The sequence below is a fragment of the Armigeres subalbatus genome, chromosome 3 (assembly GCF_024139115.2).
Source record: "Armigeres subalbatus isolate Guangzhou_Male chromosome 3, GZ_Asu_2, whole genome shotgun sequence".
NCBI classification, from domain to species: domain Eukaryota; kingdom Metazoa; phylum Arthropoda; class Insecta; order Diptera; family Culicidae; genus Armigeres; species Armigeres subalbatus.
Window position 1 is genome coordinate 61381236 of NC_085141.1, and position 25702 is coordinate 61406937.

The window sequence follows — 25702 nt, forward strand, 5'->3', positions numbered from 1 at the left end:
GGGAAGTCGTTATGTATACCACACGCCCATCGACGCTTGGGTATTCGAGGAGCTAACTGCGTATAAGAAGCATTGTTGATGGAATAATCGGTCGAATATTCATAAGGCGTCAGTTATGAATTTCGATAGTTCAGTTCGTTTAGTGTAGGGGTTATCACGCCTGTCTAGAGCGTACGAGGTTGAGTGATCGAGTCCTTCCAAGACATGTAGATTCTTTTTCGCAAATGTTAATACTATATTTTTCCCCTGCTACTGTGTGAAATAAATTAAAATGCATCATCAGAACCAGCGCGGGAAGCGTTTAGAACCTTTTAAAATAAGTTTATCATGGGGTATAATAGGCCAAATCAGATCTTTGTCATGACGACAGCTTGCGAAAAAAAAGTCTCTCGTGATATGCTACATAATCGTAAATGTATACAGAGATGATAAGTGAGAGATTTTTATTCATTCTCCTTCGGATTCAATCCCTAATCCTGAATATTTTATGTTGTTATGATTAGGTTCGGAAAATATTGATTTGTAAGAGCAGATTTTCGGAAACATTGAAAGATTATGACAAATATTCACTTTTTTCACTTTTTATTCAACTTTTCATGATCACGTTTCTTGCGTCCGGCCAGATACGTTAAATTTCAATTATTTTTTCACACTGTCCTTTCATTCTTTTTCATCAACGCAAAACTCCTATTATATACTTTACAGCTCTGTGGTTCGTGTCAACCTTGATTCCGATCAATGTTTTGAGCCACCAACAAACAGTAAATTCCTAACCATCCATTCTGTTTTCCTCTCATCCTCTGAATTCCGTTGTCCATAATCAGAATTAAAAAAAAAAACTTTGGCGTTCAAACCTGCACAAGGAAACAAACAAGAACGCTGTCCACGAACGTTGCTGCATGACTTCAATCGTCAGGCGATACGAGTGTGATTGAAATGGGGATAGAACAAAACAAACGTTGTGTTTCGGTTGGATTTTGAACTTTTTTTTAGCTTTACATGACTTTTGGTCCTTTACATACGGAAATAATCTGCCTCTTATAGTATTTCACATAGATGATGCAAAGATAACAAAAAAAACTGGAGCAAGAATGGCAAAGATTAATTATCCTAAGCTTTTGGTTTAAAAATTTTGTGTAACAGAGATAATGAAGCAAAGAGCCACTTGAACCAACCTTTTGTTTCGAGTTATGTGGGCATGAGCGTTCTTTCTATTTCCTGTGCCACCGTTTAGTTAACTTTGCCCGATCATTTTGTTCGGTCTAACTCTGGTTACCTTCTAATGCTGCACCTTTAGTCGTGCCTTTGAACAATATACAAAAATTGAGATAGAATTTGCCCTTTCAAACGAAACGCATCTTTTTGGACTTTTTTTTGTTTGCTTTATCCTTTCTTATTGCTTTTTTTGGTTCGCAAGAGAAAACTGCCGTTGTGCAGAACACAACCAACATTGATGATAGGTTCATGCAATTTTAACGAAACTGCTGACTACTTGATTCTTGATTGCTTCGTTCCTGATACTAGCAGCCTTCGTCAAACGTTTTACTTTTTATGTAACTTTTTTTAGTTTTTTTTTTTTACTTTCTGTTTTAATACTTTTTTTGTTTTTTTTTTGTTTTTCTTCATTCCTCTCTTCCGCCTTCTGTCTCGATCGCTTCTTGCTTCCTACTTCACATTAACCATAGTCTTCATCTTCCCATGTTCATATAAATTAAATCTAAAAATATACCTTTAATTAGTTTTTAAGTTACGCTTCACTCTTTTTTTAATAATAATTTAAATTTCTTAATTTTCACAGCCGTGTTTTTTTATCTCTAATATAAATCTTTTTTTGTTTTAAAAATGAACCCTTAAAAAGTGTATTCATTTCGTGTTTGCAAACTGTCTTTGTTTCACCCACTGAATTATTGTACCTCTTCAGCCGTTTCCCTACTTTTGCTATATATTATTACTTAGGATCTCTCAATTTCCTTTTAGTTTTTTAGCTTTCTTTTTGTATCTATAAAGCCAACGCTAGCTAGGAAGAGTATTGAATTCAAATCAATCAAGAGGAACTCTTGACGGGGCGAAAGATGAAAATATATGTTTACGGACTGCTACTGGTTTGCAAGCTAGGGGAAAGCTTCCATTTTAAGCAGTTTCAGGGTATGCGTATCCATTTGGTCCCCTCATATTGAACATCCCTTCTGGATTCATCACTTCAGTCACAAAAAAACGAAAAACTTTCCGCGTACGCTACGAGTGTACAAATGTACAAAACAACAAAAAAAACCGATGGCACAGTACAACGTAATAATTAAAGAGATCATTTCATGATATAGCGTTCCGCTATGGAGTGCGCAAATCTAACTTTAAAAATTCTTTTGACTCTCATTTCCATTCATACAAGCCGCTCGTTCGTTAGTCTCCGGAATACATACGCACTATTCGACTGGCGATAAAAAGAACACATTTTGTTGCCATTTTTTGACTCTGATTAATGCCTTTTAGTTTCATTGCTTGCAGGTAAAGTACGTGCCAACTTTCATAGCGAATGCTGGGTCATGTTCACTTCCGGCAGGTGGCGGGCAAGATATCGGCCTTTTATGCCGATGATATGTGTAGACGTGGTTTTACGATTCACCCACCAACCCGATTGCGCAAAACGGACTCCACGCACTCGTACATAGATCCGTTGATTGAACGCATCGCCCAGCTGAATTTACCATTTCTTACCTCCCTTATAGAATAGTGTCAGTCTTATGAAGCTCACCTCCCATCAGCAATCAGGTGAGTTGCATCGGAACGTGCAAACTACTACAACAAAACCGCCTCCGAAATCGATTAGCAGCTCCGACCACGACGACGTAGACAACATTTGGATCGCCAATGGTGGTAATCATGACGTAATCGATAGCGCCGAACTCACGGGTATGAACAGTGGCTCGCAGTCAAATATCGAACCGAGATCATTGGTCTCCTTCAGTCGTTGCCAGCAGGTCTGGAAAACGGTTTTAATGTGCTCGAAAACATCCGCATCGAACACTGCCCGTGCTGTATTAGTAAGTTCGAATGGCTCTGCAATAGTTAGAACATTGTTAGATCGTGTAAATGTTATTTCATAGAAATGTTACCTTCTATGCATAACTGCCGCCAGTGATGAGGATCGTTTTTGTAGCTACGAGCTACACGTGCAGTTTCGATCGAAATCACCGAAGCCGTACGGACCGAGATAGCGTAATGCGCATAGCTGAAAAGTAAATACATGTATACACCGTTAGAACAGACATATTTTGATAAAAATCATAACCAAGGTTTACACAATCCGCCTATGCTATCCAGTTTTCTGCGAGCGGTAATAGCCGCCTGCTTGCCTCCGGGTTAGTCTCTGATTTGACATTTCTGGAGGTCAACTGCACCCACCGTTTCGAGCATTCTGACCAATGTGCCATAGAAGAAGGTGCTGATTCAGTGGATTTAAGTCTTCCCCATGTACACGACGCGAGACTGGACACAACACTTATGGTTCTTACAAACGAAAAAGGGCTTTTTTTTAATTTACCTTTTTGTCGACCGGTTTCGGGCTCGATGTTGCCCATCTACAGGACGTGGTCCAACCGGGTCAGTTGGACCACGTCCTGTAGATGGGCAACATCGAGCCCGAAACCGATCGACAAAAAGGTAAATTAAAAAAAAATATTTTTTCGTTTGTAAGAACCATAAGTGTTGTGTCCAGTCTCGCGTCGCGTTTTTCTTACGTTAGCACAAATCTCAAAAAATGAGTACTTCCTCATGTAACCTAAAGTTCCTTTAAGAGTAAGTTTTTCGCTTAATCAGCTTCACTGAGCTGCTTAAGCGCCAAACGTACTCTTAAAGGAACTTTTGGTTACTTGTTATGTACCACATTGATCAAAATGCTTGAATGGTGGGTGAAGTTGACCTCTACAAACGTCAGATCAGAGACTAAACCCGCAGGCAAGCTGGTGGCCATTACCGCTCGCGGAAAATTGGATAACAGTTGCGCGACTGACAGGTGACCAAATTTTGTAACGCGGTAAGAGCGCTGCTATTTGATAAACTGTCAAATGTCACCGGTACGGAATACAGCAATCAAATTGCGAGCCGAAAATAGTGACCGATACGGAAACAAGCGAGCCGGTGACAAGCGCGGTATCATCATCATCATCAATAGACATAGCCCGCTGTCATCATTAAAACGCAGTATGAAAAAAAAAATTATCCAGTTTTCCGCGAGCGGTAATGGCCACCAGCTTGCCTGCGGGTTTAGTCTTTGATCTGACGTTTGTGGAGGTCATCTGCACCCACCGTTCGAGCATTTTGATCAATGTGGTACACAAGAAGGCTTGAATTCACTGAATCAGCACCTTTTTCTATGGCACATTGGTCAGAATGCTCGAAGCGGTGGGTGCAGGTGCAGTTGACCTCCGGAAATTCAAATCAGAGACTAACCCGGAGGCAAGCTGCCGGCTATTACCACTTGCGGAAAACTGGGTAGGATGGTAGACTTTGCGGGTTATTTTTTTTTTTTTCATTTCTGATTTTTTTTATTACATCATTTTTATCATTTCAAGTGGTTGGCCACTCGGCCCTTCATCTTTTATTTTGTTTAATACTGCCGTGAATCGCATATTTGTCCCATATGAATAGGAAACCCAGCAAAGATGGGACAGATATGCGATTCACGGCAGAATAGCAATAGCAAACAAGCTTGCTGTCGAGGGTCAAGCCAAGGTAGTCATAAGTATCGGCCCATTACACGAACGGATGTGCCATTAAGGGTGATGTTACAATCCCCAGGCGGAACAAGTTTAGGGGATTTGAAATGGGGGAAGATGATTACCTGGGTTTTCGCCGCGTTGATACAAATCTTCCAGCTGGTGAGGAAGCTTGTCAGGACACCCTGGCCACGTTGGAGCTTAGCCACAAGGGCTTTGATGACTCGTCCCTTATAGACGATCGAGGTGTCATCTGCGAACAGTGACAAAATGCCGTCTTCAGGAAGTACTGGCATGTCGGAGGTAAACAGGTTGAACAACAGGGGCCCGAGGATACTGCCCTGGGGGACACCTGCGATGATGCCGTGCGCATCGGAAGTCGCTCCGCTGATTGTGACCCGGAGTGTCCTTTCCGACAGATAGTTTATGATAATCTTTACGAGGTAGCTGGGAAGATTGTAGTGTTGTAGTTTGTACACCAGTCCATCATGCCATACATTGTCAAATCCCTTCTCGACATCGAGCAACGCCATGGCGGAGTTCTTGGGACAAACTAGTTCCGTCTGAGGATGCTGGTGACTCGGGTCAGTTGGTGCACAGTTGATCGACCGCGTCGGAATCCAAACTGTTCCTCGAGCGTGATGTTGTTTTCGTCGGCAAAATCAAGTAGCCGGCAATGAATTCCCTTTTCAAAAAGCTTGAATAACGCTGAGAGAAGGCTGACGATAGCTTTTGGGCGAGGAAGGGTCTTTCCCAGGTTTCCGGATGGGGATCACTTTTGCTGACTTTCAGGACGATGGGAAGTAACTAAGTCGAAGGCACTGATCGAAGATTAACGCGAGGTGATCGAAAAACTGGACACACAAATGCTTCAGCTCCAAGTTGAAGATGTTGTCGAAACCTGGGGCCTCCATTTTTGGATGATTTGATATAGGCCGACAATTCACCAGATGTTATCTCCAACTCCTCCAAGAAGTCGTTGGGAATAAGATGAATGTTGTTTGTATGCTAACTGACAGCAGCTTCATGTGGACTTACGTTGTTTTGTCCAAGATTATGAGAGCTGACGAAATGCCGGCTTAGCACACTTTGGGAGAGCACGAGATTCTGGATTTGATGATTTTGGTCATGTGCAACGGGTTTTGAATTTGGATTCCGACGTGTTGTCGACGCACTGCTGGAACCGCTGCCAGTTCACTCGATGATAGAGAGTTGGTGTCGGTTGATCGAAGACCCGATTTCGTTCACCACCGGATAGTGATCGGAGCGCAACTCCTGAAAGATGACCGGCTGCGATATTTGGTTATCTATGTTCGTGATGAACAGATCGAGCGTCGAATGTACCCCGGATCTGCTAAAACGGGTGAGTGAGTTCGGGTTCAGGATGGTGTTATGGCCTTCTTCTAGATCGCTACTTCAGATCATGCCGTTCCGATTGCTCCTTGAGTTTTCCCGGGCTTGATGTCTTGCATTCAGATCAACGGCGATTATGTACTGCCCTTGGCGCCGCGTTAGTTTGACGATGTCTCTGCGTAGGGCGGCCGATGTCCCATCGATCTCCTTGGCTTACGTTGGGCAGTATGCCACGATGAGGGTGATGACGCCAACGGAAATAGTAACTTCTACCCCAACGGCCTCGATGAACTTGAGTTGGAGACTTGGTAGCAGACGACAATTGATGTTGCTTCTCAGTGCGATGGCCACACCTCCTCCCCTGGAGTTAGGCCGATCGAGTCTCACCACACGGAAGTCCTCGGGCTGCAGGTGTGTTTCCGTGATGAAAGCCACGTCGATCTCCCTCTCGTCGAGGAAACCAACCAGCTCAATAGTTTTGCTCTTAACTGAGCAAGCGTTCCAATTGACCAGACCCACCCTAGCAGCCAATTCCGATGACAAACATGCCCAGGGTGAAAATCTGGTCGAAGCGTGTTTTGCACCCGCGTAGTCGCGATGCCAGTTGTGTGAAAATTGGAACTAGCTTCATCCAGAAGGGACTCGTTGTCCTGACGACGGAATCCATGGGGAGAAAGCGGGGGCCACTGGCTACTTGGGGATCGTGTGCCGCGAAAGAAACCGATGCAGCGGCAGCAGCAAGCCGGATCTCCACTCCGCGATGCACGGGCTTATATTTTGTCCACTTGATAACGGTACTGTTGACCACCTTAATCGCCTTCAGGTCCTTGAGCGAGGTGGATCCATGCTCGAGATGGTCGAGGTACAGTTGGTCACGGTGCCTGCGGCTTTTATCATGCTGCGCGATTTTGTGAACCGCTACTGGTTGCAGTCCGCAATGCTTCAACTCCTCAACGAGCTCCTGCTTCTTATCCATATAATCGAGACCGCGTAGCACTACCTTTAGTGGTTTAGTACCGGGGAAGTCGTGGGTTGTAGTACTCCCATTCCTTTCTCTTCATATAATACTGCACCACGAAATCGAAAGAGGCCTTGTTAAAGACCATGAGCTTCACCCCCTCTGAGCACAACCGAAAAGTGTCAAGGATGTACTTGTTCGAGATCATGTCTCGAATAGCTGGCAATAGGTTCGGCGTGTCTTCTTTGCTGAATTGCTTACCGCTTAGATTCAGACATGCTTTACAGTTTTGTTTTACTTGCTTGAAATGATCTTGGAATGAAAGACGATAATCCAGATCAGATAGACACCTAGTATACTCGAATCGATTTTTTTCAAAGGGATTGACGAACTGCAAATGTGCATTATAGCACTTTTGTCGATGGCGATATCGAAACCTTCTTCGTTTGCCCATTTGGCAACAGCGTTCAGTCTCAGTCGAATCCACAGCTATGAGCATGATATTATCTGCATATACGAAGATGTATATCTCTTTCGGAAGGTGAGCGAAGATTCCATTAATTGCTACCAGAAAAATCGTGACAGAACCCGTGGCAATGACAGAACCCTGTGACTCCAGGCTCCAGTATCCTCTGCAAAACATTTCGAGCGGTGGTTGCCGACACAAACTTGAAAGAATCTTTTACGGAGGAAGTTTCGTAGGAAGTGGAGAATGTGTCCAGATAAACCCCATTTACTGAGCTGCTGCCGGGTGTCCAAGCTCGATTTGAAAGCTTTTGCCAGGTCCAATGTGGCAAGCTTGATGTGTTGATCCTCATATTTGGCATCATGAGAACTTCAATTTTCCTATGTCCAATGGCACAACTGGCATCGTCTGGTCTTTACCTGCTGCTGGTATTTTGGAGTAGCTGTTTAGTCCGTGGGTTTGGTCGTAGTGACGTTTGGTCAAGTTTGGCTTGCGGGTAGGATATACACAAGTTAACCCGAATTCGGGTATCGGTTTCCTTGCAATACGTTGGGCATCTTTTACTAGATGGTCATTCATACTCAATTATTACTATTAATTGAGTATGAATGATTATTCGGCGGAAAATTCGGCCGAATAGGGTATATGTCCCTATATCCATATCAAAACCGTGCTTGCTCATAATCGTTGATTTATCTGCAATTAGAAAATTAGGCAGTTTCCTTCCCCAATTGAACTAATAACCGTTTGAAACTAGCAGCGAATTGAACATATATCCATCTCACCGTAAGATTTTCATCTCAAGTGAATCGCGACTAGAGAACCGATATCCGTCTTATTTTTTACTGCCAAAAATTTACTTCACACTACTGTAGCTCTTCAATAGTCTCATATAGATTTATTCGTATAACTCACACCTGAGCGGCTAGCTTGAATAGTAAATGACATTATCAATTGATTTGTTTATTTTATTCCAAAGGAAAAACCGACAACAACAAATTGCGCAAAGTAATTCACAAATATGTCTATTCCCAACAAGCTCGCACACATTGCCAGTTTGCGCATGCGCATCGTGATGCCGCGCAAGCATGCTGGCCGTGATGCCAAAGTTAAAAAATTAACTTTGCATACAATTTACTTCGAAATTTACCGCATATATTTTGAGCGAAATTATGTCAAAAAGCTTATGATTATGTGCTTCTAGTGTTTGAAAAAAATATTCAAATCTAAATTAAACAAAATATCATCGTTATACACTGCGTATATCCCGGAATTTTTTCTCTTAAAACGGTACCATAGCCTTGAAAACTGGCACCTCTGTGCTGCTAGGAAGATAGTAAAATGAGATGCATATACGAACAAAACAGTTTTTCTTCGATAACAAAATTCATCTCATAATTTTCAAGCATTATGTGGCTATTTTTTAACTAAAAATTAGTAAATTCGTGAGTTTATGTTTCGAAGTGTGTTGTGCGTGGTGTTTTTTCGAGGAAAGTATTGCGAATAAATTGTAAAAATGTGAAAAAGTTCAGTGGTGTCAAGTGGTATTGCACTAGTACGGATTGACTAATAAGACGAATGACTTTTATGAAGGTAAGATTTTCATCCTACATGGAAGATGTTCGACTTTTTATTAAAAATTACGGTTTGGAAATGTGATTCTCGCTCATATTTGTTAGAAAAAAATTAATTTGAACCCGTAAAAATGTGCCTGATTGGTTTTTTGATTCGATCAGTGATTATTTAGAGTGGTATGCTTAATTTAAATTTGATGAGTACCGAATGAGATGGATATAGGGGCTGAGATGGACATGGGAACAGATACCCTATTTGTTTCGCAGAAAAACTAAAAATAGAAATATTCGGTATGCGGCCGAACGCCGAATACCACTATTAAGTTTTTTTTTTTTTTTTTTTTTTAACTAATTTTATTTGCTAATTATCTAATACATGCATTCATCTCTTAGACTAGGTGTTCCGTGTTTTCTTAACACTATCATCCTTATTTGCTATGTTACATTTTTAGTTAATATTAATACATTTGAATTGCCTCTGGCAGTTGGAATATTTCCTCTGGTTGAATTGAACCATGTAGGAATTACAATGTTTTAGCTTTGACTGACTACACATATCTATGGTTGCTACTCCGTGATTGACCAGAATCAGTGAAATTGCACAAAGAATCAACTGAATGATTGACTGGGATTGTTCAAGCATTCTCATTGTGCAAGTTTCAGTGACTCTAAAATTCAAATGATCAATAACGGCGCCGGCCACGTCCTTGTAGTCAGTTAGGAAGAAGGAAGGAATATTAGTAGGTGGTTTTTGCTATTTGAAGACCGTGTTTACCTCTGCGTCTCCACAAAAACCACAGGAAGGATTATCAGTTAATTGGTAGGCATCGTTGGATCTGGATTCACTCTGATAAGCGATACGACCGTGTCATTCTTTATACACAGTGATTTTACCTAGCCATGAATCGGGCGCGAAAAGTAATACAAACTAACTACCGGCCTACCGGGCGCGCAATGCAGAACACAATATTTCGACCGATCGCGCGATCGTCGTTCTGCTGTCCGAAACAAGAGAAATCTCGCACTGACCTGATTTTTATTACCGGCCGCGCAAAGCAGAACACAATACTTCGTCCGATCGCGCCATCGTTCTGCTGTCCGAAACAAGAGAAATCTCGCACTGAACTGATTTTTATTACCGGCCGCGCAAAGCAGAACACAATATTTCGGCCGATCGCGCCATCGTTCTGCTGTCCGAAACATGAGAGATCACGCACTGAACTGATTAATTTTATTACCGGCCGCGCAAAGCAGAACACAATATTTCGTCCGATCGCGCCATCGTTCTGCTGTCCGAAACAAGAGAAATCTCGCACTGAACTGATTTTTATTACCGGCCGCGCAAAGCAGAACACAATATTTCGTCCGATCGCGCCATCGTTCTGCTGTCCGAAACAAGAGAAATCTCGCACTGAACTGATTTTTATTACCGGCCGCGCAAAGCCGAACACAATATTTCGGCCGATCGCGCCATCGTTCTGCTGTCCGAAACAAGAGAAATCTCGCACTGAACTAATTTTTATTACCGGCCGCGCAAAGCAGAACACAATATTTCGTCCGATCGCGCCATCGTTCTGCTGTCCGAAACAAGAGAAATCTCGCACTGAACTGATTTTTATTACCGGCCGCGCAAAGCCGAACACAATATTTCGGCCGATCGCGCCATCGTTCTGCTGTCCGAAACAAGAGAAATCTCGCACTGAACTGATTTTTATTACCGGCCGCGCAAAGCAGAACACAATATTTCGGCCAATCGCGCCATCGTTCTGCTGTCCGAAACAAGAGAAATCTCGCACTGAACTCCCATGTAGGAATTACAATGTTTTCTACTTAAAATAACTTAACCTAATTTATACTAATAGTACAAGGAGCTAATCGTTGCAATAGAAGATTGCAACGATTTTTGTCTAAAATTGGAAATTATTTTATTGGACATTTGTTGCAATGTCTCAATATTAGAAATTCTATGAAGTTCATTGGTACTATACCACGGAGGCAACTTCAGAATCATTTTCAGAATTTTATTTTGAATCCTCTGAAGTGCCTTCTTTCTGGTATTGCAGCAACTAGTCCATATTGGCACAGCATACAACATGGCAGGTCTAAAAATTTGTTTGTAAATCAAAAGTTTGTTCTTAAGACAAAGTTTTGATTTTCTGTTTATAAGTGGATATAGACACTTTATATATTTGTTACATTTGGCTTGAAGGGCTTCAATGTGATTTTTAAAAGTTAATTTTTGATCTAGCAGAAGTCCTAAATATTTAGCTTCGCTAGACCAATTAATTGGAACCCCATTCATAGTGACAATATGTCTGCTAGAAGGTTTCAAATAAGAAGCTCTCGGCTTATGTGGGAAAATTATAAGCTGAGTTTTGGAAGCATTCGGGGAAATTTTCCATTTTTGCAAGTAAGTGGAGAAAATAGCCAAACTTTTTTGCAATCTACTACAAATGACACGAAGGCTACGCCCTCTGGCTGAGAGACCTGTGTCATCTGCGAACAAAGATTTTTGACACCCTGGTGGTAAATCAGGTAAGTCAGAAGTAAAAATGTTATACAAAATGGGCCCCAGTATGCTGCCTTGGGGAACACCAGCTCTTACAGGTAATCTATCAGATTTAGAATTCTGATAGTTTACCTGCAGTGAGCGATCGGATCTGATAAATAATTTTGGATCAGTTTAATAATGTATAGAGGAAAATTAAAATTCATCAATTTTACAATCAAACCTTCATGCCAAACACTGTCAAATGCTTTCTCTATATCAAGAAGAGCAACTCCAGTCGAATATCCTTCAGATTTGTTGAGCCGAATTAAGTTCGTAACTCTTAATAACTGATGAGTGGTTGAATGCCCATGGCGAAAACCAAATTGCTCATCAGCAAAAATAGAATTATCATTAATATGAACCATCACTCTATTTAAAATAATCTTTTCAAACAGTTTACTTATTGAAGAAAGCAAACTGATTGAGCAATAACTAGAAGCCTCAGCTGGAGTTTTGTCCGGCTTCAAAATTGGAACAACTTTGGCATTTTCCATTTATCTGGGAAGTATGCCAATTGAAAACATTTGTTAAATAAATTAACCAAAAAGGATAAAGAGCTCTCAGGAAGTTTTTTGATAAGTATGTAGAAAACACCATCATCACCCGGGGCTTTCATATTTTTAAATTTTCTAGTAATAGATCTCACTTCATCCAAATTAGTTCCCAACGAAGGGTCAAAAACATTATCTTGGTTGAGAATGTCTTCGAAGCTTCGTGTAACCTGATCCTCAATTGGACTAGTGAGACCTAGACTAAAATTATGGGCACTCTCGAACTGCTGAGCAAGTTTTTGAGCCTTTTCGCCATTTGTTAATAAAATTTTATTTCCCTCTTTAAGCGCTGGAATTGGCTTTTGAGGTTTTTAAGAATTTTCGTTAATTTCCAAAAGGGTTTCGAACTGGGATCCAACTTCGAGACATTATTCTCAAAGTTGGTATTTCTCAGAATAGCGAAACGTTTTTTAATTTCATTTTGCAAATCTCGCCAAATAACTTTCAACGCGGGATCGCGAGTTCTTTGGTATTGCCTTCGCCTCACATTTTTAAGATGGATCAGTAGCTGAAGATCGTCGTCAATAATAATGGAGTTGAATTTAATTTCACATTTAGGAATTGCAATGCCTCTGGCTTCGACAATTAAATTTGTCAAAGATACGAGCGCATTGTCAATATCACTTTTGGTATCCAAAGGAATATTAACATCAAAATTCCTATCGATATATGTTTTATATAAATCCCAATCAGCTCTATGGTAATTAAAAGTAGAGCTGATTGGATTGTAAATGGCTTCTTGTGAGATTTCAAATGTCACAGGAAGGTGATCAAGTCAAAGTCAGCATGAGTTACCAATTGGCCACTCAGCTGACTTGAATCCGTTAAAACTAAATCAATTGTAGAAGGATTTAGACTGGAAGAAAAACACGTAGGGCCATTGGGATATTGAATAGTATAATATCCCGCAGAACAATCTTCAAATAAAATTTTGACGTTGGAATTGCTTTGAGCATTATTCCATGAACGGTGTTTGGCATTGAAGTCACCAATTACGAAGAATTTTGATTTGTTGCGAGTCAGAATTTGAAGATCAGCTTTCAACAAATTCTTTTGCTGCCCATTGCATTGAAAAGGCAAATAGGCTGCAATGAAGGAAAATTGACCAAAATTTGTTTCAACAGAAACTCCCAAGGTTTCAAAAACTTTGGTTTCAAACTTAGAAAATAATTTATATTTGATACGTCTATTAATGATGATGGCGACCCCACTACAGGCGCTGTCAAGACGATCATTTCTGTAGATAAAATAATTTGGATCTCTTTTAATGGAGAGTCCTGGTTTTAAATACGTTTCAGTTATAATGGCAATATGCACATTATGAACTGAAAGGAAGTTGAATAATTCATCTTCCTTACCCTTTAGAGAGCGGGCATTCCAATTTAGAACTTTCACACAATTATTTAGATCCATTAAAACGGAGTCCGATAACAATTTTTGTGTGTACTTTATACCAACCTGAACAGCTTCTGGTATGGTATTTGCTTTGAACATTGCATCAATCATGTGATGCAATTGTTCAGTTAAAAATCAAAATCGGAAGCAGTCATGCTACCTGAATCGGCAACATGACCATTATTTTCCGTTGGGACATGGGTATAAACCTCATTTTGAGAAGAGAAATTTTGTCTACCAGCAGCGATGTTTGCATACGTAGGTACATTCGAAAAATTGGAATTTACTGAAGTGCTTGCTACCCGTTGACGAGCGGCAAAATTTGTTTGTGAATTGTGGTGGGTATGAATTGCTCGACCGGTAACTGGTTTCGAAATTTGAGCGTTTGAAAAATTTCTACCCGTCGAATCTGGGATCCGATTGGAATTTCCGTCAACAATTTTGCACGGGAATTCAAAACTTTTGCGTGAAGGGCATTCCCAGAAATTGGATTTATGATTGCCCCACAATTTCCACATTTAAATTTATTGGAATCTTCTCTCACAGGACATGCGTCCTTGGCGTGAGAGGTTCCACCACAAATCATGCATTTAGCATCCATGTGACAATGTTTGGTTCCATGACCCCACTTTTGGCACTTACGGCACTGGGTGGGGTTCTGGAAATTTCCCCCAGGCCTGCGGAAATGTTCCCATGTAACACGGACATGAGACATAATACAGGCCTTTTCCAAACTTTTCATATTATTTAGTTCACTTTTGTTAAAATGAACTAAATAAAATTCTTGAGAAATGCCCCTCTGGGAAGTACCAGAGTGGGATTTCTTTTTCATCTTAATTACTTGGACTGGTGAAAATCCAAGTAATTGAGAAATTTCAATTTTAATCTCATCCAGTGATTTATCATCACTGGGGAGACCTTTCAAGACGACTTTGAACAATCGCTCAGTTTTGTCGTCGTATGTGAAGAATTTATGGCGCTTCTCAGTTAAATACTGAAGAAGACGTTTGCGATCGTCAAAGGATCCCGGCAAAACGCGGCAGTCACCCTTCCTAGCAATCTGAAATGAAACCTTGATCCCCTGAAGGTTACTCAAAATCTCATTCCGGAAGCCAGAAAACTCGGCAACAGATACCACAATTGGCGGAATCCTTTGCTTTTTCGCATGAATCGAATCACCTGGGCTAGAGGTATATTCGATTTGCTCAATTTCATCATTAACCTTCTGTCTGTGCTCAAAAAAACTTACGTTGTCTGTGCTCTGGGGTCAAATTGACCCCAAATTGAAGTTGCTATAACTTTTTTATTGTTTGGCCAATTGTGGATTTTTGGGGCTGTTTCGAAAGATAATTTAATCATCTTTCAGGTCGTTACCAAAGATTGACTATTGGTGGGTGACTATATACCACCACCTGGCGGCCGAGTTCTAAACTTATCAACGCCTCATGCCAAAGCGCATGCCTTCCTGCATAACCTTTTAAAGAAAGGTGCAGTTCAATATGGGTAGGATTTTCGGATATGAGCAAAATAATCATAAAAAATCACTGTTTTGTACCCTTTTTCACAAAAACCCCTCCCCGCGATGTACCCGCCCACCTACAGTCAATCTTTGGTAACGACCTGAAAGATGATTAAATTATCTTTTGAAACAGCCCCAAAAATCCAAAATTGGCCAAACATTAAAAAAGTTATAGCAATTTCAATTTGGGGTCAATTTGACCCCAGAGCACAGACAACGTAAGTTTTTTGAAAAAAGTACACTGTACCGCATATTTTCAAGATTTTTCAAGCAAATTTGCACCTAGGAGACAGATTTTGGCGAGTTTTACCAAACTACCAAAAATTAGGAGAATCGGTTGAAAACTAAAAAAATGGCAGCCACTCAAAGTGGCCTGGGGTCATATTGACCCCAGAGCACAGACAAAAGGTTAATCAAATCGAACTGATTGCTCAGTTCGATTGGAGAAGAATTATTTCCGATATTAGAGTTAGAAGGAATATCTGAATTCTCATTCTCCAGCTTCCTTCTATTTTTTCCGCGCTTTGGCAGGACAGTCTTGAAACCTTGTTTCTTTGAAGGAAGTGGAGAATTCAGAGACTCCCCCTTCCTCTTGTTTTTATTAATGCTCATGGCTGAGCGTGGAGACGTGACCTTCTAAGAGGTTTTTTCCCAGAATGGTGTCCCTGCAGGATTACCACCGCTTGTCGGAATTTTACTTCCGCAAACGGGTCCAACGTAAAACGAAGGCACGGGTCCTTGCAAAGATCGTAACGGGATCAGTGGGTACAAATAGCGCTAAGAAGCACCGTTGAAATTAAAATAGCTTCGGGTAGTATTAAAAACTTCCTTCCGCAAAGAGAGAAAGAACCGCACAGCACGAAAGCACGATGCGGTCTGAACCACTATTAAGTGCATCTCTAGTTAGTATGACATCACCTACATGCAAGGAATGTAATTGTCGCTGAAAAATGCAAAAAAACAAGCAACAAAAGGGAATAGCGATAACTCTTTGTCCTCATCTGCAGAGGATAAAGACTTTGTTGATAAAGACATTTTATTTGCAACAAATATGGAGAGGTAATTGTTGTGAACTTTTCAAACTGCGATAACTTGTATATTTCAGAAGTAAAACACAAATCATGTCAACAGATGGTTAAATTTATGTCTAAACATTGATAACTGATACTTATTTAACCAAAAACATCATCGAAAACCGACTTTTTCTCAAAATGCGCGGCAGGCGATCATTGTCCTATTCTGTTGCAGTTTAGGACAAACGCTTATTGCGAGTTGAGTTTGTCCTAACATTTACAAGAGAGGACAATGTTGTTGTCATTGGCAATGTTGTTATTTTACATTCCTTGCCTACATGACATTTCACTTCGCCATACTCTACCAAAATGAAATTTTATCATCAAATTTAGTGACAATTAGAACGAACCTGACCCATCTTGCCCCACATTCTTCTTCTTCTTATTGGCATTACATACCCACACTATAACAGAGCCGCCTCGCAACTTAGTGTTCATTCAGCACTTCCACAGTTATTAACTGCGAGGTTTCTAAGCCAAGTTACCATTTTTGCATTCGTATATCATGAGGCTAACACGATGATACTTTTATGCCCAGGGAACCGGCACCGGGAATCGAACCCAGCCACCCTCAGCATGGTCTTGCTTTGTAGTCGCATAAATACATGAATTAATGAAATGAACACCACGTGACTTCGTTCCCGATTTTTTGTATACTTTTAAGAAATTTCCGACTTTTTCCCGCATGGACTTTCGATACCCGCATATTTCCCGCATTTCCCGATTCACTGGCCACCCTGCATATGGCTTGAACAATTAATCTTCGAAGCGTTGTAACTTTCTTGTACTTGTAGACGCTCCAGCAACGTACCTTTTTCGGCATCTTTCAGACTATACACTAACGTATTGAGTTTTAGTCACGTGATTGACGATAAATTGATTGAAAAAATGCAAAAACTTTTCTATAATAATTTCCAAATAAAATTCAAATAAGGTTGCGGAAAGCGAGAGCGAAACCTAGATTTTACATGACTGGATGAAGTTTGCGTTTTTCCATGCAACTGCGTCCTACTCTAATAATTATATATGGTTTGTTACCCAGATAAAGCTCTCTTCCGTATCTCTATCGTAAAAGTTTTAACCCTTGACAAGTCTCCCCGGGTATCGAAATAATGTTGATCGAATAATCAATCAATCCGCCACCCCAACCAAATTTCTATATAAAATATACATAACAAAAATATTATCCAATATACTTACTCGAATTTGGTATAATAGCCCAAAAACTGCAAGAAGAGCTCGCCTAATGTGGAGGAGTTATCATTCTTGTAAGGCTCCACCTTTTCCATGAGATCCAATGCGCTGATGTCTGTCATTCGCTAAAATAGAAACCAATCGATAAGGAATGTTTTTTATAGTTTCCTAATAAAAAAACGAACCATGAATCTTTCCGGATACATCGCATGCAAGCAGGGCAATATCGGAGGACAAACACCATACTGTAGGAAATGAATCACCATCAGTACTAACGAATAGCTCGAAATGGTCATGTTCTTCGCATCGTTGATGTTGTGATGCTGAGCCCACAGTTTGACAACCAGTGTCAACGGCCGCAATCGCCAGTCCACTGTAATTATTTTGTATATCATTAAAGCCTGTCGCATGATCATCAGTCCAAAACGGAAACTTACTTTGCGAATACATGTACAGCAGATGGGTGTTCCGAATACCAACACAATTGTTGTAGTTCAGGTCCACCACAATCGAGTTGGATGTATCACGAAACCTGAGAATCGGCACCTTAGCTTGGATAAGACTGAACTCCTCGAAATTGGTGTTGGCGTTCATGAAGTAGTTTTTAATCTGACCCAGCTGAAACAATGCTTCGCCTCGCATATCAAATGGTAGAGCGGTGGTACGATAAACCAAACACATATCCACATCCGAGTTGTCGGAAGCGAACCCGGAAATAGAACTTCCGACCAGGTACAAGCTAAGCCGCGGAAACGCCGTCCTGATGTTTATAAACAAAAACCTCCACATGTGAAGCTTCTGTACAAACTTCTGCTGGGTCTGTTGTGCTCCGGTGAACTTATTCCAAATAGCCGTTGTCAATGAAGCCCACTTGCAGCCACTAGGGGCTAGTTCAACAGGAGGTGTAGTCATTTCTACTAGGTGGCCTCGCACTAGAAAACGGTCGGCTGGCGTATGCATATTAACAACATCAAATGGATACAAGAAAGGGCCGTTAAGATCAGGACTTAATGGGACCGGAGAGTCCGCTTGAGGTACTGTTGGTGACAAAGCAGGAATAGGTTCAATCGAGGTTGATGGTTTGTTCCATGCCGCTGGTTGGACATTCCGGTTAGAGGAAGTAGGACTGGATGGTTGACTAGATGAAGCCGTACTGGGTACAGTGAGCGATGGCCTGTTGGGTTTTTGATCAGATATGGCAATATATGGCATCGGTGATGTACGACCCGAGAAGCTTGAGATAAAAAAGAATGTTTTGTTGATTTTGACAAATATCTTTAGATTATTAAAGGAAACTTACCGTTTCTTCGGATGTCCGCTCTGCATCGAGTGAGCCTCGTTGGGCGGCACCGTAGACGCTGGAGCACTTGCATATTCTTTACTGCCGCAGTTCTCGTTGGAGCTAACTACTGTCGCTCCCGAGCACTCGACACCAGCCGGAAGAGTGAGCTCAAGCGAGTTATCGCTCCCGTAGTGAGAGGTAGGCTGACTTCGTTGCTGTTTTGGATGGTGGGAGTGTTGTGGTGGCGGCATTCCAGTAAATAGTTCACTAAACATAGGCATGGATTGCGTACCGACGATCGAGCGAGCTGTGTTTACGGGCGAATCTGGCGGATTTGGACTAGCACTGGCACTGACGACAGTCAGATTCTGATGAGAGCCATGATAGCTTTGACTTCGCAAAAAGAAATCCGTTATCTGAGCATTCATTGCTGCTGGTGTGTTGGTAGCGGATGTAGATGTTTGTACTGATGGGTGATAATCTTGGAGCGGTGGAAAAGTTGAGGTGGATGATACACCCGAGGAAGTGGAGGAGGAAGATCGATAAACCTGGCCACTATTGGCATACTTTCGGTTTCGATAGCTATGATTATTGTAGTTGGAGGAATGTGATGAATCCGATTCGTAGCCTTGTCCGTTTCCACAATTCATTTCCAAGCTGAGGTTATGTGCCGTGGACGCAGTGATTGTTGAAGAATCAGTCGACTGGATAGAAACCATCGAAGACGAAGAAGAGGATGAACTCGGAACGTTGCCTGACTTCTTATGATTGCTGCCCGTTTCTTCGATTCCACTATCCGATGGTTCATCGTGAAGTATGATTCTACCTGAACCAATTGTTTGGCTCGCCTCAGTCGCTTCGATTGTTGGACTTGACGATTGTGGACTAGGGGTTGGTGATCGGCTTATACTCCCATTGCTTCCGGGAGCTCCTTGCCCATTGTTGAAACCTTTGATGTAGATAAGATTTCGCAAGCTTTCTGATTGAACCTGGGTCTGGTCGTAATGATGTCCACCACCGTAATGGCTGTTATGATAATAGTGGAAATTTTTCCGGTAGCCGTGGTTATAGCCGGGTCCCTTATTGCCATATTTTCCTTGCATGGACTTCTTGCCATTGTTCCAGTTGTTATTCCAAGATTTCTTTCCACCACCGTTTTGCAAATTTGCACTGTTATATAGAAAAAAAAACATAAAACAATCGATATTTTTCAATTCATAACCATACTTGAAATGATAACCAACACGTATTAATATAAAGGCGATTTTTCAACTGTGGATTCAAAAGGCAGATAAGCGAGCATAGTAAATAATCTTGAAAGTCGTAAAATTATTAAATTTCCATTAAAATGTTTCATTTTGCAAATTAGTTGTTATGACTATATTATCTCTAATGGACAAATGAAACCCAACATACTTCTAGCTAGAGGTGAGCCAGCCAAGGGCTGAAAACCTCTTAAATAAAGACGATAATAATAATAATAATACTTCTAGCTCCAGGAGCTAGAACTCACTTTGGAGTGAATGAGTTAGATTTTTTTCATTCATTATTAAAGAGGCTTGCGGCTTGCACCTCTGGGGAAGAATTAGAATTAACTCATATTTCTTCCCCTGGCTCATATTACTTAGTCGAATCGTATTTAAACCGAATAAACTTTTTTAATAAAAAGGTAATTAATAAGCGAATGACTGTTTTTCAGTCCATAAATAATATTCATTCAAAGAATATCCCGATTTTATCATCCCTGGTGGATTTTGGGGTGATAAAATGGGGAATGTGACAAAACCGATTATTTTCATTTTTTGAATTCATTTCACGAGGGTTTATGCTTTAGTAATGCATGAACCATACACGTTGTTTCTTATCGAAAAATCGAGTAATTTGGTTGTAAAACTGATGAGTGATACGCGATGGAGAATGGAATAGAGGTGCTCTGCCGAAATAAATCTGCTCCCTACTACTCAAATGGTGTAAACCTATTTGGATGCAAGATATGCATTGGTTTTGAGACTCTGGAAGATGGTAGTTATAATGCAATCATTGACAACTATTGGGAAATAGGATAATTGTTAGGAACTTTTGCACTTACGGCATCAAGACATCGACTCACCTGCTTGGTCCTGTCCGGCCGTAGTTCCTATTGTGCTGCTGATAATTGTTGTTCTGATGGTAATTACCACCTCCGTTTCCATACGTTTGCTGCGGCTGCTGCTGCTGTTGATGATGATGGTGATGCTGCTGATGAGTGGAATGATTATGCTGTTGCTGATGGTGATGATTCTGTGAATAACAGTAAACCATCCCGGTGGTATCATTTGCGCTGCTACCGTCCGCACCTGCAGCAGCACCTCCTGCACCGGCCATATGATCCGAAACGGGAAAACCCGAATACATTTGGTCACCTGCCCCACTACTGTGGACCAACATTTCGTCACAATTGTAGATATTTGTGTAATACCTCTGCATCGGATGAAATTGTTGATGTTGTTGTGACTGTTGATGCTGATGGATTAATTGTTGCTGTTGTTGGTGCAGCTGTTGATTGAAATTGTTGTTGTTGTTAAAATGTGGGTTACCACGTAAAAGCACGGAAGCTGCTGCTGACGATGCAGCATTTGTGGGCTGACTAGTTCCGGTAGTGGTAAACATTCGCATGCCAACTGAGTGCAAAAAGTCCAAACTATAATGCGGAGGTGTGGTGGGTGCCATTTGTTGATGACCGTTGTGTTGTTGCTGCTGCTGGTGGCCTTGTCCCGGCAAGTTTGAATGATTGGAATGATGATGCGAGATGTGATGAGGAGTCTGTGGTTGCTGCCCAATCATTGTGCCTCGCAGCTTTCCCTGGAGCAGCGTCATCGGATCCAACGGAGTTCCGGCAAGTGGATTCACATTAGGAAGAAGCACCTTACCAGCATTGGCTGCGCGGGTATTGCCGTTGGAGATGTGCCTCGAATGATTGGTCGGGGAACTCGTTAGCACTGCCGGAGATGATGTAGACATAACAGGAGATGTCAGCGATGAACGTGTCATAGATGATGCTGAGGACGGTAGCGAAACAACCGCGGACGACGACGATGGAATGACAGATCCAGAGGATGATGAGTGTGATGGCGAAATGACCGCTGACGGATGACGATGATTTGCACTGAAGCCTCCACTTCCGTTCATCAGCTTGAATAGAAGAGGAGAGGGAACACATGGGTGTATGATTAGATTTCTCCGCGAGCGCCGAAAATGCTTATCAGGTTTGTCGCCCATATTGGTTAGCGAACGATGGAAACGATGAAACGCAAACAAAAAGAACTACTATGAGGCCCAGTGAAGGCCTCTGTTGGATTTTCCCTTTTGCAGACAACAGCCTGGCATTTTTTCCTATAGAACCCTCTACACAAACTATTCAAGCCGCGCAGCTACATGACAAGAAATGGTTACTTTGATTAAACAAAATGACAAAAATAAAAATGTGACGGCAATTCAAAGCAATCACAATCAAAAAGTAAAAAATTTGCATTTCTATCGAAAAAAGGGATCATTATGAGATTATTAATTGATGGGTTAACGACAAGTATTTCCAACCGGGATCCTTATTTTCGGCCAAAAACTTAGGATAAGAATTTTGTTTTGCCAAATTTCACAATAAAATTTATTGGTAAGATTGGTTCCGAAACCCAATAGCTGTCGTTATACTGTCTATGGAAAATGCATACAAAAATAACTTTGTATGAAAAATGGCTAGAATATTTTAGAGTCTTTCATTTATCGTAATCCAGTTTCTAAGGTGAACAATAAATGATAAAATAATACAAATTTGATAAAAAAAAAGAACTTCTGGTCCCTACAGGTGGAATGAAAATTTGAAGCTTTGTTGCGCAAGATGCAGTTATTTTTTCACATTTTTGGCCAAAAAATAAATACAAATAAATGAAATAGTACAAACACATGTTTTATAATTGAAGATGAAATACAAAGATGTGTCAACTCAACTGTCAACCCTATCTAAATGATACGAATTTTAAAAATTCAGTTAGAACTTACCTTTTTGTCATTTTTTCCGTGAGCTCCCGGGTGTCCATTTGTTACGCTTATGGTATGAGTGGGTGGCGCCTTCTGAAACTGCTTAACATCATTATATCCAGCGGTTTGCTCAGTGATGTCCTCTCTTTTCTTCACATTGTGGGTGGTCGATACATCCGTCGCTGGAGGCTCTTTAGAAACTACTGCCGTCGCCACCGTTGTACGCTTTTTCCCCTTTGATAACGCGTTTTCTTTAATACTATCACTTATATTGCTACTGCTGCTAATACTACTACTACTACTGCTAGTATTGCTGCTAACGCTACTCGACATACTGCCAGAAGTTGAAGTGCTGCTGGCGCTGCTGCTTCTTTCGCTGTTAGCTTTGCTGGCCTCATTGCTGCTGCTGCCGCCACCGCCTGGAGCAGCGGGCTGTTTCTCGTCTATCCTACTTTCTTCCCGGGCTGTCGTTTGGCTACTCGGCACAAACTTTACATTCCATGCCCTCAAACTGTTGAATACGTTCAGTTGTTCTCGCCGTTTACGATTGGGCGAATTGATTCGATGGCTTTTTCGTCGATTGGTGCTGTTTAGCGTAGAAATGGCCGATGAACCATTGACATTTGAATGAACTGTTCTAATCGTACTCGACGACATTACAGTTGGTGTTGTCGCAGCGATTGCTTTCACTGAAGAAGTCTTATTGCTGATTTTCTTGCCGTTTGCTTGTTCACTTAGCCCGTTTTGTTGGTGGTTGGTGGGAACAATATTTTCCGCATTTTGACGATCTTTCGTTCCTTTGCCACCGCCACTGACTACCAATGTATTAGCCCTACTTGCAATTGGTGCAGTCGGTTGTACCATAGCTGGTGGATGCATTTTCTTCAGAGACATTGAGCTTATTCTTGTGTTTCAACCACTTTATAAAACGGCAACATAGAGGATCAACTCTATTTATACGATGGCCGCAATAGTTTGATTTCTTAATTAATATAATAGTAGGAAGAATAGAGGAAGTTAAGGGCAGATAAATAGAACTAAATAAATAAATAAATATTTCTTTTAAAATAATAACTTTAACGGCATCCGTCGTCGACTCGTGCTCGCACAACTAGCGTCAATGCGGAGGGAGGCAGTTATGACTTTGGATTAACTTGGCGGCATGGGAGACCGCTCTGGTTTTCGGTTTGCCTTACAGTTATCGTAAGCTGTATTGCTTCGGCTGATTCAAACAGTCCACTCGTGTTGGTCCAATACGACCGTCGGATGAACGTCGTTTGACTCTTTCCCCCAAAACCAGGATGATTGATGTTTACTTTTAGTAGTTGTTTGAGTTACATTTTAGTAACCTTACGTAGTGGAAGGAACCATTCCAACGGGAACTTAGCATTTCCGACCTGAAAAAAATAAATAAAAACATATAAGTGGCTATTGTAGTAGAATGCGTGCTGAAAAAAATTTAGTTATTATTCAATTGTTATAAGAAATACACATCGACTCTGACCACTATCTGGTGATGGTTAAACTGCGCCTAAAACTATCCGTCATCCACAATGCTCGGTACCGACGACCGCCGCGGTACGACCTAGAGCGACTGAAGCAACCTGATGTCGCCACTGCATACGCGAGTTAACGCCCGGCCACCCGGACTTAGCACATTCCATCGATGGCACCACCGACGTCAGCGATTTGGGTGCCCTCGGCAACGGCGACGGCACGGAGCTCGGTCAGCAGTATCATCGATTGGCATCGAGGCCAGGTGTAGGGTGCTGATATGGCATTATTAGGTTAGGTGGTAGGTTACATTAAGACAATAAATCAGTTTAAGTTTAGTAGTCAATCGACTTGGGTCTTTTTTAAAAAGAAATCCCAAACGCGAGAACGCGAACTGGCGCCCGAATAGGGACCCGTCGACGTGGGAATAGTATAAGTGTCCGGTAGTGAAAAATCGTTCAACAAGTGAAGTGTAAAAATCCTCAAAGTGATCTATCACACCATTGGTGGAAGGAGCCAAACACCACACCCTAGGTTCAACGAGCCTACCCTACGGACGAAGCGAGGATCAGGACACCGCATCCAGCCGGATCGATCGTTATTAGGGCCCGGAGTAGCCGTCAGCAGCAAAACGGACCAACCCGAAATAACTGCCTGGTTCTCCCCCATAGACGGAGTCCCGCTATCAAAAATCATCCCAGGAAGTCCAACGGAGGATGTTGGCAATTTTACTGTAAGTTTCTTTTATTTTATTCAATCAAACAAGTGCTAGTGATAGTTTGTTAAATCCGAAAAGTGTGAGTGAAATTTTTATTCCAATATCTCAAAAGTTTTAATTTTTGCTCCTATCCGAGTGATTTTTTTTTTTTTTTACGGTGATTTTGTCGAAGTTCTCCTCAAGCTCTTGCCCAATTTGCTCAATATTTTACCGAAGAAGAAATCGCGAGTAAATTTCTATTACTCAAATATGATGAATCCTAACCCTAATCCAGTGCCCCCGCCTCCTGCTATGAGCATTCAACAGTTTATTGATTTAGGCAAAGTTCCAGACTTTGTCAAGGAAATTAAAATTTTCAAGGGTGATCCTACCAGACTTATTGATTGGATCACCGATGTTGATTCCATTCTCAGAACTTACCGCGACAACGGTGCTACACCGTCGCAAGTTAATATCCTTGAACGGTCAGTGCGCCGGAAAATTGATGGCGAAGCTGCCGATATTTTGAATGCGAATAATGTCTCGTCCTCTTGCACGGATATAAAAAACACGTTAATCCTGTATTATCGTGACCGACGCGATGTTAAGACGTTAGATTTCCAATTAACATCTATAAGAAAATCTGCCGAGGAAAGCCTCAGCAGTTATTACAGCCGCGTCAATGAGTTATTATCATTGATAATTGCTCAGATACAAACGGACGATAAACTGCGACCGAATGCCGCAGCACATATCGACTACTTCCGTGACAAGTCACTCGATGCATTTATCAGAGGATTGGATAAACCTCTGAGCATCCTGTTAAAAAGTACAAACCCAAAAACTTTGGGTCAAGCTTACAACTT

At 41.4% G+C, this 25702-nt stretch overlaps 1 protein-coding gene across 2 annotated transcripts in view; it reads right to left on the reverse strand.

Annotated features, from left to right (window-relative positions):
• Positions 1 to 565: 565 nt before the first annotated feature.
• Positions 566 to 25702, reverse strand: part of LOC134220063 (poly(A) RNA polymerase gld-2 homolog B-like) — a 40367-nt gene continuing 15230 nt past the window's right edge. For both annotated transcript variants that reach the window (XM_062699014.1, XM_062699013.1), the window contains exons 2-9: positions 22667 to 24042; positions 20742 to 21802; positions 18650 to 19801; positions 17787 to 18583; positions 17535 to 17722; positions 17356 to 17474; positions 3114 to 3229; positions 566 to 3057 (exon numbers count right to left, since the gene is read on the reverse strand). In XM_062699014.1, coding sequence (XP_062554998.1) covers positions 2879 to 3057; positions 3114 to 3229; positions 17356 to 17474; positions 17535 to 17722; positions 17787 to 18583; positions 18650 to 19801; positions 20742 to 21802; positions 22667 to 23539 — 4485 coding nt within the window. In that variant the 5' untranslated portion in view covers positions 23540 to 24042 and the 3' untranslated portion in view covers positions 566 to 2878. The remainder of the gene's footprint in view (positions 3058 to 3113; positions 3230 to 17355; positions 17475 to 17534; positions 17723 to 17786; positions 18584 to 18649; positions 19802 to 20741; positions 21803 to 22666; positions 24043 to 25702) is intronic.